At 39.2% G+C, this 18,432-nt stretch overlaps 3 protein-coding genes across 4 annotated transcripts in view; 1 reads left to right on the top strand and 2 right to left on the bottom strand.

Annotated features, from left to right (window-relative positions):
* Positions 1-209: 209 nt before the first annotated feature.
* Positions 210-2,810, bottom strand: LOC112463011 (probable phospholipid hydroperoxide glutathione peroxidase). Its single transcript, XM_025029145.1, has 2 exons — positions 2,526-2,810; positions 210-945 (listed from the first exon to the last, which is right to left on the bottom strand). Exons 1-2 carry the CDS (start codon positions 2,530-2,532, stop codon positions 341-343), a joined length of 612 nt encoding a protein of 203 aa, XP_024884913.1. The 5' UTR covers positions 2,533-2,810; the 3' UTR covers positions 210-340.
* A 2,910-nt stretch (positions 2,811-5,720) lies between these two features.
* Positions 5,721-15,400, bottom strand: LOC112462960 (DNA-binding protein RFX7). Its single transcript, XM_025029063.1, has 7 exons — positions 14,316-15,400; positions 12,847-13,101; positions 12,325-12,517; positions 11,774-11,987; positions 11,540-11,682; positions 9,857-11,284; positions 5,721-9,287 (listed from the first exon to the last, which is right to left on the bottom strand). Exons 1-7 carry the CDS (start codon positions 14,699-14,701, stop codon positions 8,181-8,183), a joined length of 3,726 nt encoding a protein of 1,241 aa, XP_024884831.1. The 5' UTR covers positions 14,702-15,400; the 3' UTR covers positions 5,721-8,180.
* A 1,377-nt stretch (positions 15,401-16,777) lies between these two features.
* The window catches only part of LOC112462969, a 5,029-nt gene continuing 3,374 nt past the window's right edge, over positions 16,778-18,432 (top strand). The window contains exons 1-2 of one of the 2 annotated variants that reach the window (XM_025029073.1): positions 16,778-17,073; positions 17,137-17,474. The gene's annotated coding sequence lies outside the window, so the exon portion shown is untranslated. Of the gene's footprint in view, positions 17,074-17,096; positions 17,475-18,432 lie in introns of those variants that run through there. The other variant, XM_025029082.1, reaches the window with a different exon arrangement.

Genomic DNA, 18,432 nt, shown 5'->3' with positions numbered 1-18,432 from the left:
GAAAGTACTTTTATCTAAATAAAACTAAAAATGTCAATAATTATCGTTTTTTTTTTTCGGTAAAAAAAATAGTCCCAAGATCACTAACATTTATAAAATAATTTTATTTTCATTATTTATATCGTCTTTAAATACGATGTATTTTTCCATACATTATTTGAAAATATTAAAAAAAAAAAAGAATGTAATAAAAGGAAAAAAATTTTCCATACATTGTTAGCATTACATTTAATTATGCATGTATAACTATATAGTTATATACTAAATAAAAAAAGGAGTTATTGGAAATATGTAGATACAAAGGAAAAGATACCGAGAAAAGGGGAGCAAGCGTAAAAACTTAAAAGTATTTCTTCAAAGTTTCTTCCATGCTTAACGGTTCAGTAGACGGAGCGAATCTCTCAACTACTTTGCCCTCCTTGTCTACAATAAATTTGGTAAAATTCCATTTAATAGCGTTGGTAATGAGACCCTCTTTCTGGGTCTTCATCCACTTCCACAGCGGATGGGCATTCTCTCCGTTTACGTCAATTTTCTCGAACATGTCAAAAGTAACATTGTACTGCTTCACGAAGTTCAGTATCTCCTGAGAAGTGCCCGGTTCCTGGCCAGCAAACTGATTAGAAGGAAACGCAAGAATTCGCAAGCCTTCCTTCTCGCTGTATTTATTATACAACTCCTGGAGCTGCTTGTAATTGGTGTCCGTTAAACCGCAGTTGCTGGCAACGTTAACAATGATGAGGACATGGCCACGATATTTGTCCAATGAGACATCCTTGCCCAAGATATCGTTCGCGTGGAAATCGTAAACCGAGGTAGCCGACTGCCAGTTGGTGTCTTGATTGAACTCCGACGCCGGCGTCGTGGAACATTGCGCGCCTTTGTCTTCGCAATCTTGTGCAATGATTCCCGAGATGGCAAGAAGCACGAATATCGACGCAGTTCCTATAAATAATGTACAATACATTATTATCTATACTATCTGTCTATGCTATATCTGTACTAAAATATAGTTTTTCTTAAGGCCGGTTTTCACACGCAATGATTAGTGGCGCCAACTGACTGGCATTCATTGGCGCCAGAACCGACTAGCAAACTCACAAGTATTTACACAGTGATTGGCGTATACTATGGAAAATATTTAACATTTATTAAACACACAGTAAATGACAGCAAGCATATAACCTCCAAATTTGAGGTTATATGCTTTGGCCAATAACCGCCAGTAAACGCCACATTACTAGCGCCAGTTTGTATCAAGTGTTTACACTTGCATTTTTACTGGCGTTAGTCGACTGGCGCGGCCTGGCGCCACCAATCATTGCGTGTGAAAACCGGCCTTTAGTTACACTTTCAATGTAAATATTTATTTTCCAAATAAACATTTATACTTCCTCTTTCATTTCTTTCTTCAGAGAAAAATATGTCAAACTTCATCAAATATCATATATATCACAAGTAATAACAGAACAGGTCGTCCTTTTGTGATAGTATGACGAAATTGTAAAATAATTTCTTTCGTATTACTATTTTTTTTTTTCGAGAATAATTAGTTTTGATAAAACGGACAATGACCATTTCACTAGCTAGTTTCTTACATTTATGTATCTGCTTTATGTTAAATGCAAAGAGCAGATATGAATATAAATAAATTCAAATTCAAGTTTAAAGATAAGTAATGTTTTGATATTATAGTTTCCATATTATTTTTCATATCAACAGTAATAAAATATTTATGATTATTAATTATTAGTGTCAGTTATATGTATATATTTTGAAAAGGAAAAAGAAACGTGATCTTTTACGATCAATTTAATTAAAATAAACATATATCGTGAATAAAATATAATAACTTCATATTTACAGTTTAATAAAAATATAAATTAAAAAATTGTGGAAAAAATAAATTAAAAAACATGTAAAACAGTTTGTAAGCTTTAGTAAGAGCAGGAGTAATAATTTTACCAGGTCAAATCCCATTTTATTTTGTCTAATAAATTACAAATAATTTTTTATAATAGAAATACTTACATTTACTAAGTTTTTATATTTTTATTATACTTTTTTGCCCCTTTCATCACGACCAAGTAAAACAAGAATTTATTTCACTTTGCAATCTAAAGATTGCAAAAAAAAAAGAGAAAAAAATAATATGTTCTGATAAAGAGACAAATTGTTTTTGATCAGCCACAAATTTTGCAACAACAAAGAACACAAGAAAATAAAACTTGATTTAACAGAGGAATGTGTTAAAAGTAAATTGTATAATATACGTATAAATAATATGGAAAATATAATCACTTTCCTGAGAGATCTTTTTAAAGAACAATTTTCTTTGTTTTTATTCGCACACGATATGAAAACCAAAAGCCGGCTATTTCCCGTCGAACAGAACAATTGGCAAAAATTTGCATGGAATCGACTTGAATGGTAATAAGTTCTCACAGCAAAGAGCTGGAAAGGTCTCGAGATAAATTTTTTAAGAGACTGATTTTCTATTTACGCATATATGTGTAAGTACTCACGCAGCATTTTGCCGAAAATAGGAATTCCACGCGGTTCGTTGCCGAAAACGTAGTTACACTCTACTGTCGTAGTAAAGCAACGTCGTACTTTGTACCACAAAAAGGGACACGTATATCGAGACAACGTCACGATAGGATGACCACTGTGGACCACTGATTACTGATGACCACCTACGACGCGCGTCGTAGCTTTATTGGTTTTCTACAATCGCCCCAGCGCGTTCGAAGACGAAAATATATATATAGCTTACGGACTCTCTTTGTTAGTATTTTTTATTTCTCAGAACCTTGAAGACACACTGACCTCTATCCTTGAGATACGTATTACAGCCAATCACGGTTGATCTCGGCTCGTCGAGTTCCCACGTACAGGACGTCCCATAAATCCAGCGTCGTAAAAAAGATATCGAAAGGACGGAACAAAGGCTTTCAGTTTACGTAATCCGCTTGATATGTCCACCATTATTCTCAAAACATAAAATTTATACAGTCAAAAATCGCACGGTCATTGATATTTATAGGTATTGTATGAAATGCGTCATTGATCTACGAGGCTTGCGAAGCTGGACTTGTGAGACACCCTGTACTTCAGAATCTTCGGATGACCAGTGATCGTTGCGCCATCTGGAAGTAAACATCGCTCGAATGGAACTATAAATATCAAATATGGCGCCAATCCGCTCAATTTAAATCGTCGGCACGCGCTATAAATAAACGTTACACACGCATGCAATTAATTACGCATGGAAATAATTATGTTCATTATTTTATAATAGAAATAGAGCATATAACTCGGAGTAAATTGTTATCGAGTATCACGCGCGCGTTTCCAGTTCATTTTTCAAAAATACGATTTCGATGATATAGCGTTGTTCAATAATTGCTTCATCTAAAATTTTTCGAATTCTGAGAAACGAAAAACACGGGTATATATTTAAAAATGTAAATTCGCGATTATGGAATATATTAAATGTCGAATAATATTTATATAAATATGGAATATCTATAAATATTAAAACTTTCGTCTGAAACGGTTTTCCTTTACATTTTTACTCGCGCTTATGCCGAGTTATTTTCGAAAGATTTTGATCCCTAAATATACAAAAAAGGCATGTATAAAAAGTATTTACAAAAAAGCATTTATAAAAAAAATGTTTACTTTTATAAATCGTTCTACAACGCATGCGAGTCGAGATACATGTCTCTCGTCGCTGCGTTAAATTTTTCTTATCTTGAATAGACCGCAGCAAATAAAAGTGCAAGAGGAAAATTTATGTAAATGATCGATTCGTTCTACAAAAAAAAAGAGGTTTTTTATTTACAAAGCAATATGTAATCGTCTGCGCCGGGTCGCATTACCGGTGCGCATAAAGCAGATACTGCTTTTTTATGACTGGGCCCTGCCAACCGCGGTGTATTACATAACAAGATAAACAAACAAAGTCAGACGATTTCTTGGAGAATCGAATACACGATCGAACGATCCCGGATGAGTCACAAGTCCCCGGCAAGGACGATATCTCGCCTCTTCCTGGCGCGTCGACATTTTAATTGGACGATCAATCTCCTCCTCGTTCACGACGCGTTGAATTTCCAATTGGCTTTGTTGTTAGTGTCGTTATACATCTATTATATATCTCTGATCGAGAGAAACGTAAAGCAGAACCAATGTACAATTATAGATAATGTCGTTCAATTTACCGCCCAAAATTCCTACCCTATCCCCATACAATACTTTTGACAACCAAATATAACATATTAATATCCACTCTATTCTATTTTTCATATCCTTCTTGACTGCGACGTCGGTCTTGTTCCCCCACACGCTATAAAGCATTTCGAAGAATCCAGGATCCGAGAATTCTCGCATGTGACCACAGATTCGAGAAACAATGTCATTATAAATAATCAGAAAAATACATTTCTCGCAGTATTTGAGTCTATACGTTCATAATAGGCTGCATTCTCCGATATTCACTGTCAGAGTACTGCAAATCTATATTTTATGTCACGATACTATAGATTTTCAGTAGGTACTGAAAGTTGCTGACAGTGAATATCGGAATGCAGCCATAGTTCCCGCGAGAAACATTTGAACAATTTTGTCTCACTTTTTTTGTAAAATGCATTTCTATTTTTTTTCTGTAAGATTGTATACTTGGACAAAAAGCATACAATTCCTATTTTTTTTTCATATAAATATAGTCGAAAACACTTGACTGTTTTACTATATTGAAAGATACAAAAGCACTCACATTATTACGATGTACGAGGGGTAAATGTACACAGAAGAAAAGGATATTATATTAACATATTATAATATTACAATAGTGTAATATTGTAATATAATTACAATATTATAATATTACAACATAATATTACAATATTATAATTGAAGATAATTAGCTTTTAGCTCAATAACAGTATTAACAAAACAAATACGTAATGCTCTTGTTTTAATAAAATGTTATTTATCTTATTAATACTATTAAATTAATAAGATTGTTTTTAATTAGACTAATGCTGTTAATATCATTTTTTTTCCATATAGGTGATATTAAGTGCGAGAAACCGATTTGACGTTTCTCAAGTGTGTTAAAAATATCTGCGAAGCATCCTGACGTTTCTGATGTTACGTTACGGAAATTTTATCCTAAAATTTCGACGACGCACGTTGAAATTTTTGAACGGTTTAGACGACGCTCGCTAGCTTGGAATTCCGAGCTAACGCTCAGGTCAATATAGATATTTGGTTTATCCTACGGTTATCGGACAGCCGTTGATAGGCTGAGGTCCAGATGGGGGCCCAAAACTAAGTTTCTAAAAACACTCTCAGCCTATCAACGGCCGTCCGATAACCGCAGGATAAACCAAATATTTATATTGAGCTGAGCGTTCGCTCGGAATTCCGAGCTAGCGAGCGTCGTCTAAACCGTTCAAAAATCCCAACGTGCGTCGTCGAAATTTTAGAATAAAATTTCCGTAACAATGTACGTGACATTGTTGTTCTGACGTTTTAATCCCTTAATGAGAAAATCGATGCAATTGATCATTGATATGAAATTGACATGTACAGGGTGTCTGATAATAGATATAACACTGCTCGTAGATAGAGTAGATAGAGCGGATTAAACTGAACAGAAAATCTCTTTGCCATTTCGTAATTTTCGTAATAATTAATGAGAAATTAATTAATTGAAATAATTAAACAAATTTATTTAACTCGTTAATATACTTAAAACTTAATACAATTTAATACAGTTACAAATACTATAGTTACATTAACAATTTTTAAGAAAGTGTAACTTAGATGTGGCTCTTATAATTCTGTAGTTTACGTCAATCCATCGTTTAAGTGATGAAATTGTTTTGTTTCATTACCAAATAAATAAAATATAAAACCAAAATTAAAAGGATGGAACCTAAAGGGAAGATATCTAAACCCATTGTCGGCCAGGGTAAATATAATAGTTACAAATCTAGACGCGATTATGCGTGCGACTATTAAATTTTACAGTACAAATAATTATACTTGTAATTGGTTGCAAATTCCAAGACCGATTTCAATCTCGGTGGAGAGAGAAAGTTTAATTAATAAAGGTTTCAGTTGATCCAGCGTTACACGTACATCATGGATTCATGGCGGCTGATAGAGGTGCGCGCCGTTCCACTTATTAATTAATTTCTCATTAATTATTTCGAAAAACGATAGAGGACTTTTCCATTCAGTTTAACCTGCTCTACCTGCCTACGATACGTGATATGGTTATTAGATACCCTATAGATGCGGCGACGGCGGCGATGTCGTTCAAAACAAAGCTGTTTCCCGAACCCAGTAAGCAAATGTTAACGATATGCTAGCGGTTTGCCAGCAGAATAGATTATTGCAGCTGAATGACGTCAATCGACATAATCTGACAGTCAGATTGCCAGCGGAAATCGGGCAAAAAAGAAACCGAGGAAAATCTCGTAACTTAATTAAGCGTATTATGCCTGATCAAGGTGCTTCTCAAGTGTGACTAACATCTACTGATTGTCCATACACATTTCTAATGTAATCGCAATACATACACACACACGTGGCAAGTGCCCGGTCTCTCCGGTGATCTTCGCCAACAAGCGCTTCTCTTTGTCAAACAGGACGAGTATCTCTTTTCTCTTTTTTTTCTCTCTCTCAAACACGCAATATCGACAACTACTTGAATTCGGATTTTAGATGTGGAATTAAGCTACATGAATTCGATTCTGCTTATACGATTATAACGAGATTAATCCCTACCTAAAGTTACTTGTGCGTTTAGTAAATACGTCGCATTCTAACCGTCGTTCACAATCGCTCGCGGCGAACATTGGGCCTCGTTACTCACGTCTTTGCTCGTACTATCGCTTAATTCGATGTCGGTTAAATTTAGTTTTAGTCGAGTGTCCTCGCTCGCCTCGCGTAATAATCCAAAAGAATTGTCAGGAGAACATCACTGATAGTTGGCGCATTTTGTATCTCGTTCTTTTGGATAAAGTCGCACGAGTGGTTCTCAACCCTTCCAGCGCCTGAAAGCTACAGCGAATATTCATTACTTAATTCATTTAATGAACCTCACTCATGTAGGATTGCACAATTAGGCATCATATAAAATAATTAAGCGTCGTGTAAAGCAATCAGCCTCCTTTCTCTTGGAATACAGAATAAAAATTCTTTGGGTACTTCTTTTTTATAGCTTTTTCCTAGTTGTCGTATCATCAGATAGCTAGAAGTTCCATTAATAATTAGAAATCAGTTAAACGTGACTCGTTTGATGGTCAAGTTGAAGCAATGCAATGAAAAATGATAAATTTTAATCAACGTACGTTAATTAAAAGATACGTTGTGATGTCGAATATAAAATGTTGACAACTCGATATCCTAAGAATTCACAAAAATGTACAAGTTTAGTTTCACAGAGATATTTGATGCACACAAAAGACCAAAACGTACAAGTTATTTCAAGTTATATTCTCGTATGAAGTGTTCGGTATATCCAGAATACAAATTTGCATTTAAAACGTGTATTTACGTGATTTTGCAAAGGGGGTCACAAATTTTTCCGAGGAATAAAACAAAGTCTCGTAGAAAAAAAACAAACATTCCTTTTTAATGATATATATATCATATACTTAACGATGTATAATCTTTAATAATTTAAAAACATGTATCTTTTTTTAAAAAATCTCGCGAATTTTTCAGAGTCTTGAGACATTTCGATACTACTTTTTATTGCGATGAAGATTAGACAGTCGTCAATACAGCCTGGATAGTAAATTGCGTGTCAAAATATAATTTACTATAAGCTGAAATAATGTCTTCTATAAGAAATCTATATACACAATTTGTAGTAAAAAATAATTAAAATATTTTGTATGATCGAAATTGTATGATCGAATTACATCATATCATAATAGATACGCAAGATTCCGAATTATCCTACATCTTAAAGTTGAATAATAATATCTTAGTTCTTATTAAAATTCACTTACATATCTTGCTTCTAACCGCCTCTCATTTACTCTAAAGTGGTCTATGAGATAATACGATTGAGAACCACCGGACCCAAACAGTCTATATTTTATCACACCTCTCCCTGTGCAAATGCGAAATTACGATAGACCGAAAAGATGGTCTCAGCGATTAGGCTCCGTGACTTCATTGAACAGTGGCGTCAACGAATCCATATCTTGCAGGCCGTCAAAATTACCGAGAGGATCCAGATCGTCCGTCTCCGTATCGGCTTCTCCGAGAAAACTGGCCTCCAAAAGATCAGCGACGTTCCTGCAGAGATTGTTGGAAGAAGCGGCAACGGCGATGTCAACGTCGGTGCCGACCGTGACACCCGTCACGGTGGCGACAGCGATGTTTCTCGCGTCGCCCTGTAAACCGATAGAATTAAGGATGGGACTGGACAGTATCGGCTCGCCTGAATCCTGGTACACCTCCTGGGATTGCATCGTATGCAGAGGCGTCGACGGGTACGATCTGGAGCCGTTGCTGTCCTCCGTATAGGAGGGCGTGTACGCGGATACCGGTGCCGGCAACGGCGTATTCGGATACGACCGCGACTGCATCATTTTCTGTAACGCGCCACCGGCGTCAGCGAGGATACTCGACGGATCCAACATATCCTCCTCCGATAGATTTAAATTGGCGTTCGGCAAACCGTCAAGAACAATCGTATTGTTCAACGTCTCCTCCGTAGTCTGTTCAGACAACATTTGCAAATTTGGCTGACCTTCCTCGTCTAAAATCGTGAGAATGTTATTAATGTTCTCGGACGTGATCCCCTTGTCATCCGTCATCAAGAACTGCTGGTCGTCCGACATGAAATTCGTATCGTCCAACAGATACGCGCCCTCTTGTCCGATGGAAGAACCGAAGTCATTGTACTCGCTCGGCACCGGGGTAGGCGCAACGGAACTACTCGTCGACGGATTGAAGCTTTGACTCTGTACCGATGATAAGCATTGCTGCGTGGCGATCGGAGACATTAACGACACGGGATTTATCATCCTGTGCAACGGCACCGATTGCGATCTGTAGAATAATTGCTCGTTGCTCAAGTGTCTGCCAGTGTGAAGCAGCTCCGTGATTTCCTGATCGGGCGGAGGTAGCTGACCCTTCTGATATACGTTCTTGATTTCTTGCAAATTCTCTTGACTCGGATAATTGATTAACAATTGTTTCTGAGGCGTCAAGTCCAGATACGCAGTGTACGGTGGTCCCTTCAGAACGACCTACATCAAGAAAACATTTTATAAATATTTTATCGCGAAGCCTGCCATGTTTTTATATATTACTTTATATGTACATCTCAAATACGTTTCTAATCTGTGTTCTTTCTTTTGCAAAGAGAGAAAAGTTATCCTTTAATTGCTCTTCCATTCTCAATAAATTTAAATATGATAGGTTTGCTTTTAGGAAAATTAAAGCCAGGATACACGACTTAATACAAGCACAAGTATCCGCAGATATAGTGTATTCAAAGTATGAGACACATTTACAATAAACAACGGCATTAATTTCGCCCTGTACTCAAATTTTCTTTAGCCAAGTAGTCATTAACACACTCACGCGAATATTATGAATTATATTTTGAATACTCCGTTATCCATCAAACGATATTCATGTATATTAACGGCATGCATATTACTGTATATTACAACATGTATATTAATGTTAATCAACTATATACAGGTCAACTATATACAGGTCAACCGTATCCTGTATATATATAAATTCTTTATCATTGCCTAGTCGGACTTGGATCTAGTCAAGCTTATTTTTATTCGATTCAAGTCTTTACCTCCGACGACTTGGTCGTTGCCACTGTCAGCACTTGCCGCGTGTGTTCCGCTCCGCTCGACGTCGGTACGATGAAGGTGTCCGTCGTCTTGATGGTGTACGGCACGCTGCACGAGATGGAACGAGAGAGCGTCTTTTGGCCGCGCGATCTGGAACTGCCGGCTTGAACGTTACTGCGCGACCTCAGCACCGGGGTGTTACGCGGAGATACAAATGGACTCGCGTTCGCCGAGTTCGACTTGGACGCGCGGCCGTTAATAGGGGAATGCGGTCCGGGTGAGATCGGGGTGAAGTTAAATATTCTGCGTCGCGTATTTGGACTCTGTGGCACAGTATTGGCTACACTCGGCGTCGCCGGCTCTTGGACATGCTCGACGACATTAGTTTCGAAACTGACACGACGTCGCGTATTGCCCGGATTAGGGTGATTCAGAAGTGTCGGGAGTATGAGATTATGTTTCTGCACGGGGTCCCGTTTCTCCACAACGCTCTCGGCAACGTTTTGCCGAACAACGGCTACGGGCGTCAGTTCGGCGGCGATGACGGGCGCTTTCAGATTCTGTTGCAATATCAATCGCAGCTGCGACACTTTGTCCGACCGAGAGATCTGCTCAGCATCGGAACCAACGACGCTGGTTTCCACATCGGAACTAGACGAGCTACTTTGCTGAAAATACTGTAGCAACTCCTCCTCCTGCTCCTGCGAATTGTTCCCGCCGTTCAAATAATCGTCCAAGGCGTCCGTGTCGATGTCACGAACCTTCCCATCCTTGAATACTGGCGTATCTTGCAGGAGGCGGATCTGGTCCCTCGTGAGAAGTCCCGAGGACGTTTCCACCACGTTGCCGGTAGTGGAACAACTCTTCGACGAGTCAATATCACAGTTTTTAGCAAGTTGACTGTCCACAGTCTCTGCTTTGCACTTGATAGATTTTGAATTGCTAGCTAGTATCACTGATATCTTGCCGGCGCGTTGGATAGACGCTAACTTGGGTAACAAAGCGTTGGAATGCTCTGGACTCTCCTCCGTGAGCTTCGTCTGTTTTTCAGGGCTGGGCTCCTGCTGTGCTACAATTGGATTATTGGCACGTTTCCTGGAATTTTTACCTTTGACATCGCGCTGCGCACTCATCATTACTCTAAGGTTGCTATTACTCTGTTTGTCGTCGCGCGATTGTACCACTAGGTTATCACAGTTAGACTCTTGGGAGACATTGCAAGTTTGTTGCTGCTGTTGCTGTTGATTGCAAGTTTTCGATACCTTTCTTTGCCGGTTATAGACTATAGCGGATAAGTTCACTTTTGCCAGTGAGTTTTGTGCGACCACTGTTGTTGCTGCTGCATTTGTACCTTGAGGTGACTGATTGGACTTAACTTTCTTGCATCCTTTGCTGACATTTCCTTTAGTGTCGATGGCTTTTTCTTTGCTCTGTGAAAAATCAATTATATTTTGTATAATCAAAAGTATATAATCAAACTTTTAATTGTATTAATTAAATTAGAAATGTATTATGTTCTAGTTCTTGAATACTATTTACAAGTTATTGACACATTTCCGGAGGACTGACACCACGTTACTCCAATCTCTTTATATATTCAAAAGAAAATGAAAAATAGTTCAGCAAACGGCTAACTTTACACAATCTTTAACAACGAAATTAGAATATTACATTACGTTACATACCTGTACAATGGTATCGGGACAACGATGCTTCTGATCTTTTATATGCTCGCGTTGCTGAAGCTTGCGCTGCAATTGCAACTGTGCCTCTCGAAGCTTAGCAGGCTTACCACCTACAGGCGTTGTCGGTAGATCCGAGATCACCTCTAACGATTGAGAATTGAGAATCAATTATTCAATTGCAAGAAAATGGATAAACGAGGATGTATTTTATAGTATTCAACAAGTGTTGCTCACCTTTATTAGACGAAGCATCATGCTGGTCCGAAGTTGCAAGAATGCATACAGCAGCCAAAGACCGAGTATCGACTCGAAAATTATCAACAAGATGCCGCGCTAAGGCACTCAAATTTGGAAATTTCTGGCCCAACGTTTTTTCTGCCCATTCTCTTATCAATGTAGATGCAGCGCCTAACATTTCCTCAGTGGTATTTTCCTCCGAGTGTTCCTCCTGAATTTATTATATAATTTATACAGTTAAATGTTACGCATTTACATATTAGATATTTTGATGTTTAAAAAAGAATTTAAAAAGAGAGAGTATTTGTAGAAAAAAAAGTAGAAATAATCGAAAGAATCTATCTAATGTAATAATTATCACGTAATATAATATTGATATACAAGCTTTAAATTTAAAACATAACAAATAAAAAATCAAGATGAGAAAGAGAAAAAAAAAGAAAAAGAGAGAAAAGAAATTTAAGCAACTTTCTGAAACATAATAGCGAGAAGTTTGATCGATAAAATATATTACGTAAAAATTATAGAATATATCATTTGCTACTCACAGTGTCAGAGCCAGATATCTTTGGCAGTGTTGGAGGATCCAATTTAATTCGCTTGCGCATACCAGCGTAACAGTAGCGAGAGTTACCTCGTGTGCCTAGTCTACGAGGGCGCACTCGCGGATACACTTGTTTCATGACTTTTCCAAAATCGGCCGTCGATAACGGCTTCATAGAATTTCTTGTGCAATACATGCTGAAAATAAAAATCGTATGCAAGAAATGTTTTTTAAAAAGTTATTAGAAGACAGATATATTCACAAACAATCAAATCAATATCTATAAAGTTTCACTATAAATGGATAGCACAGATATATTATCCATCTCCTTCATTTAATTTTTCACTTTAATATGACATTTTCAGATCATATAGGAAAATATTGAGAATTGAACCGAGTAAAATATCGCAAAGCACAAATTTCTAAGCAAAAATTGACTTGAAATTAATCAACTAATTTGTAATTACAAAGACGTGCGTAATTCTAAATTTCTCCCCTCTGCATTATGTACGTATGGCAAACTTACTTGTATTCATCGTACACTTCTTGCTTCGGTAAAGATACATCCGGGTCTTCTTCTAAATGAGTCTTAATCCACATGATGGTCTGATGAATTTCGTAGCGATTCCCTAATGGATTTAGCGGCTGCCTTAACGGATCGACGGTCCCACTCGGGTTTGTCAGCAGCAACGGAAGTTTCAGGTACAACAATAACTTTTCCTCTAGCTTAAGTCGTTCCACCTGCGAGAAGATCTCGTCCACACGCGCTCTAGATTCTTCGCTATAATTCAAAAAGATGACATACATTATTAACTTCGACCGGAGCTAAACAATCTCTTAAGGGCATAAAGATGTTAAGTATGAGAGCAGATGCCGCGAATGTAAAATATTTAGCACACAATTTTTTCATTAATGAATTAGATCTCATGTATAATAACAGAATTGGTTGGATTATTAAAATCTGCAAAGAGGTACATGTCGGACATTTTTTTGATTTTTTAAATATTCTTTGAATATGAGAATAATAAATTTTACTTTCTAAAAGAGTATTTTACGTTTAATAAAAGTATCTTGCTTCTTTTAGAAATCTAACGTCCAAATATACTTAATAAAGATAATATTAATTAATAAAAATAAATGCTTTGCTATAAATAATGTTTTGTTATAGTAAATAATTTCGTATCAATAACAAAGGACATGTGTACAAAATTAGAGCTCATTAATGTTACAATTCTCAGATGAACTGTCAGACACAAGTGTCTAACAAATAACTAAATAATTACAAAATAATTACGAAATATCTAAAAATATACTGATGGTAGAGAACCATGAGAATCAGGTATCTCTAAGCATTTTTATTACATAAAACATAAATTTACTTCCTGTTTAAAGAATATCTATATGCATATAGATGCGACATATGCAGCAGATAAAAGAAATTGGTGTACAATATTCATTAAAATGATCAGAACGGCACGCAGAATGACGAGCAGTTTAGTGGTAGAGTAATTCCTAATCCTGCTACCGTATACACAAGGAATTTTGAATAAAAAGAATGCTTCAGATAACTGAATCTGTGAAAAGTAAATTTTGCAAGAAGCAATGCTACAAATTTTGTCAGCGGAATGTCAGTAAAAATGTAACAGAATCTGCTAACGGAACAGGATAGCGTATTGCCAATGGAACCTACCATTTTGTAACTACATATTTAAATAATGTTCCAATTTAAATGACTATGAACCAACAACTTTGTTCAGTTTATCGACAGACTCTAACTGACTGAATACGAGATTAACATAAATAATAGATGGTAGGTGCCAATCTGCTGGCAAACTGCTGGCGTATCATCAACGTCTTGCTGGGATTATTCTATCGTGATAAAGACAAATAGCAAAAGCAGATATCAGGCAACCAATCTCATAAATTCTAGCGTGAAACGTAAGTTGACGATGGAAAGCAATCGAGAGTTGCCTGAAAACTTAAAATCGACTTAACCTAATGCCATCCTCTATCATAATCCGAATTTTGTCCTGCTTGGAGGAGGCGCCGTGGTTGGCCAAGGTCGCGAATTTGGTCGCGACGAGGTCCTGCAGCTGATCGCCATCGCCGTGGAAGCCGTTGGAGGCAAATCTGCCGGCCGACAAGTGTCGTTTCTCGAGGACCGTGGTAGCGGTAGCAGCAGCAGCAACAGCGGTGGCGGCGGCGACGGTGACGGCGGCTGAGGAAGTGGAGGTGCCGGCGGTAACGGTAGCGGCGTCGCCATTCTCCACGCAAACGTCACTGCGCTCCTTCTTAATTCGTTTACCATCGAACGCGCTCTCCTCGTCGCTCCTCGCGGATGTTTTGCAGGATTTCGTCTGATCATGACTGTCAGTACTCATCGTAGCCCAAACCTCCCCCGTCCCGACCGTCCTCTCCACCCTCCACCCTCCACCCTCCCGCGCCGGTCGTGTGCTCTCACGTATGCGGAAACGTATCGCCTCCCGGTGCGCGGCCACTGCGAGCTACCATGTTGTCCGCCGTCGCACGGTAGTCAGCTGGCCTACTCGTCGTTAGCAACGTTAGCATCCCGGCCGCGCCATTACTCGACGAGTGAGGCGAGTCGCCGCCGGAGGACGAGGAGTGTTTCTTCGGTTCGCGCGCGAGGTGCCGTGGGTGCCGTGCCGCACGAGTCGCCGAATCGCCTACGAGTACGGTATGCGGCGACGCGCGGATCCGTCATAACGGCGACCGCGCGCGTTCGGTGGCCACTGGCCGCGCGCTGCACGTCTCGGTTACGGGCGCTCGGGGGAACGGGAACGTCGGGAACGCGCCGTCAGCCGTCAGCCGTGCCAGACTCAGCCAGACGGACGAGAATGCCAGGGCGAGAACCGCGTGAATCGATACCGGCTACGATGGCCCACGAACATCCACTCGGCTATTCGCCGCTGTTCGCCGCGCTTCGTTGCTCGCTCGGGTTTGCGCCGTTTGCGCGTTCCCTAGTTCCCGAGCTAGTTCCTATCCCGTCGCCATAGAGTATGCGCTATGCGCCTACGAACGATGCTTCATTGCTTTTCATCCATTCACCTTCGTGCGCGCACGAAAGCACCAAAGAAAGCACCTTCCACCAATCGCCTTTCGCGACGAGAAGCAATCGAAAGATGGACGATGGACGACATTTATAGGTGTGTTCTTTTTGGCTGAACTTGTTGCACCGTTTATCTTTTCTCCCTCTCTTTTTCCCTCCCACATTGGAGACGAAAGAGGAAAAATGAACGGTGCAAAAAAAATTCAGCTAAAAGGAACAGACCTGTGAATGCGAGAGGTAACCGGACCGGATATGGCGGCCATGACGGGTATCGATATTTGATTCTATCAATCTTGCCTTCGGCCGCGACAGAGAGAAACCTTCTTCTTCTTCTTCTTTGGGAATTGAGAATTGGGAATTGGGATTTGAGAATTGGGAATTGGGAATTGGGAATTGAGAATTGAGAATTGAGAATTGGGAATTGAGAATTGGGAATTAAGAATTGGAAATTGGAAATTGGGAATTGAGAATTGGGATTTGGGATTTGGGAATTGGAAATTGGGAATTGGGAATTGGGAATTGGGCCGGCCGAGCGCGGCCGCCGCGGCCAGAATATCTCCTCATCCTGTTGGCTAGTTCGGACACGAATCCATTAGCACGGACGCAAACCATGTGCGGTTACCGAGCGAAACGACGTAATTGAGTTTCACTTTCTCAGGCTCACAGGCGCGTCGGAAAATGCAACACACGAAAAAGGCCGGGATGGGATGGGCGGATGGCCTCTCTCAGGTTTCTCTCTGGCCGCGATAAGATTCCTATCCATCGAATGTCTATATTTGGTGCGACTTTGGCCTCCTTATTATCCATCTATATAAAATATATAAATATATAAATTATTAAATATATATATAAAATATACTGATTTGGTTGGTAAGATATAACTTTCGTGTTTGTTATCCTTGGTGCAGTCAAAACGATCGGTAATATCACCGTTCTTCAATTACCTCCGGACCCACTGGACACTGGACACTGGACACTGGATGGTCACGAAAATTTGCCCAAGACTGGCCGACCCATCGCACCGACACTCCGCTGCAGATTCTCCGCCGGCCTGTGTTTACTCCACCAATCCTCCGCCAGCCGGCGTCTTCATTTATTTCTTATTATTATTAAAATTAAATTTAGAAAAAATTATATATTAATTTGAAGGTAATACAATGTGTAATTAAGTTCGTTTTTTTTAATTTGACTTATTAACTAAGGGCCATTCTACAATACGTCGTAAACAATGGCTACTGGCAATTAACTGGAAGTTGAAAAGGGCTGCATTCGAGAAGCGCGCTATTAGCGCTATTGCATCATTCTGTCTTTATCGCTCATCAGATGTAAAACAAGGATAGAATAAGCAAATAGCGCTAATAGCGCGCTCCCCGAATCCAGCCAAGTGTTATTTCCATGTTTTGCGCTTGTCAAAAGAGAGTTGGCGAACTTTTGTTAACCTTTTGGCCGACAGTAACTGGGCAAGCGGCAATCAGAAATAACACTTTTCAACTAGCAGTTGCCATCGTTTGCGACGTATTGTAGAACCGGCTTAATTCTTCGTGCATGTGTGTGAAAATGTGTATTTTAAATTCTGTGCATTTTCTGACCCTTTAAATATTTTTCAGGGCACGCGCAATATTATACATAAGTAGAATGTCGTCGCAAACTATATAGATTGTTTAACGTGGACTTTAATATAGTCTCGTAAGTACTCTATCTTATTCTATCTATCAATTAGTATCTATATATACTTTTATAATGTTGCAGTATACCGTCCTACATTTGGCGTAAAGCCCGTTTTACCTTTTACCTCCGTGTCTCTCACTCGCGCCGCGCCGCACACACCATGCACAGTAGCCGCGCGCAACGCGGCTCGCCGTCGCGAGAGGAAAGGATGACTCTCCAGCGGGAAATTGCCGCGATGCGTGTCCGAGAGGTGCGCGCGTATACCAGCACTTTCATTGTTCTTCGATGTCTCGGCGCGAAGAGGCGCGAGCGATTTCGCGTGCGTTACCACGGCCACCAGCTTGACGTACCCTGTCGTCGTCATCGTCATCGTCGTCGTCGTCGTCGAGCGACGGGAGCGAGCCGAATACTCCGTGAAAGTAAGTGTGCGAAATCTTTCTTCAGAATTACATATTCCAGTGAGTCGCAAAATTCAAATACGCGTCTCGTACACAGCGAGACATATTCTACACGCTATGGCAATCAGAGCGACAAAAATGCCCGAGGAAACAGAGGTGTCTCCCAACAGCGCGAGAGCAACTTTTTAAATTTATTAAATTTATGCTTTAGATAATTTGAATAATATTGCGATAAAAATTTCCTGACGCCCGTCTTATGTTTCTGAACTCTTATAAAAGAGAAAAACGTACAAACTTTTTATTACAATTTATTTTAAATTTGTATTTGCTTGATATCAAGATTTATTTGGAAATTGTTTAAATAATTGCGTTAAGAAAAGGAGATGTAATGATTTGTCGAAATCTTAAGCTTATACTTTGATTTGAATTATTTAAAAGATATACACGTAGATGAAAATATTAAGAAATCTCTTCAAGACTACAAGATATTCTCATCGAAAGTTCTAGCGAGTCGCGAGATATGATACATCGATAAGAAATCCTGCACGCGAACCATATGAAGTCCCGTGTACACTTTAAGACTCCTTATAGTGTTTTGGACAGTAACGTAATGGGAAGTTAGGGAAGCGAATTGCCCAACACTGTACGCAAATATCTGTTTAACGCGGCCAAAATGATTAACGGAGCGCGAGAGTGGCGGCGGCGGGATGAATGGAGTCGGATTCTGCATTAGCATACAAGGGCGAACAATGCAATTTCGCCATACTAACGTCGTAGAGTCTCTCTCTCGCAACTTAATTCGCCTGTACGGGTTGTAAACAGTGCCGGCAGTAATAAAATGCACGCACCCAATTGTGACGATACGAGGTATTGGCCAGTTGGAAAATTGGATACTTTCATCCTAAGTGTTGGATTTTCCGGTGGATTTTTAGTTTAGCGTAGCGTTTAATTGTATGTAAAAGTGTTGTTGATTAAAATA

Source organism: Temnothorax curvispinosus, unplaced genomic scaffold (assembly GCF_003070985.1).
Source record: "Temnothorax curvispinosus isolate PA1 unplaced genomic scaffold, ASM307098v1 QBEX01001367.1, whole genome shotgun sequence".
Lineage (NCBI taxonomy): Eukaryota > Metazoa > Arthropoda > Insecta > Hymenoptera > Formicidae > Temnothorax > Temnothorax curvispinosus.
Note: the sequence above shows the minus strand (reverse complement) of the source record. Positions and strands in the feature narration are given on the sequence as shown.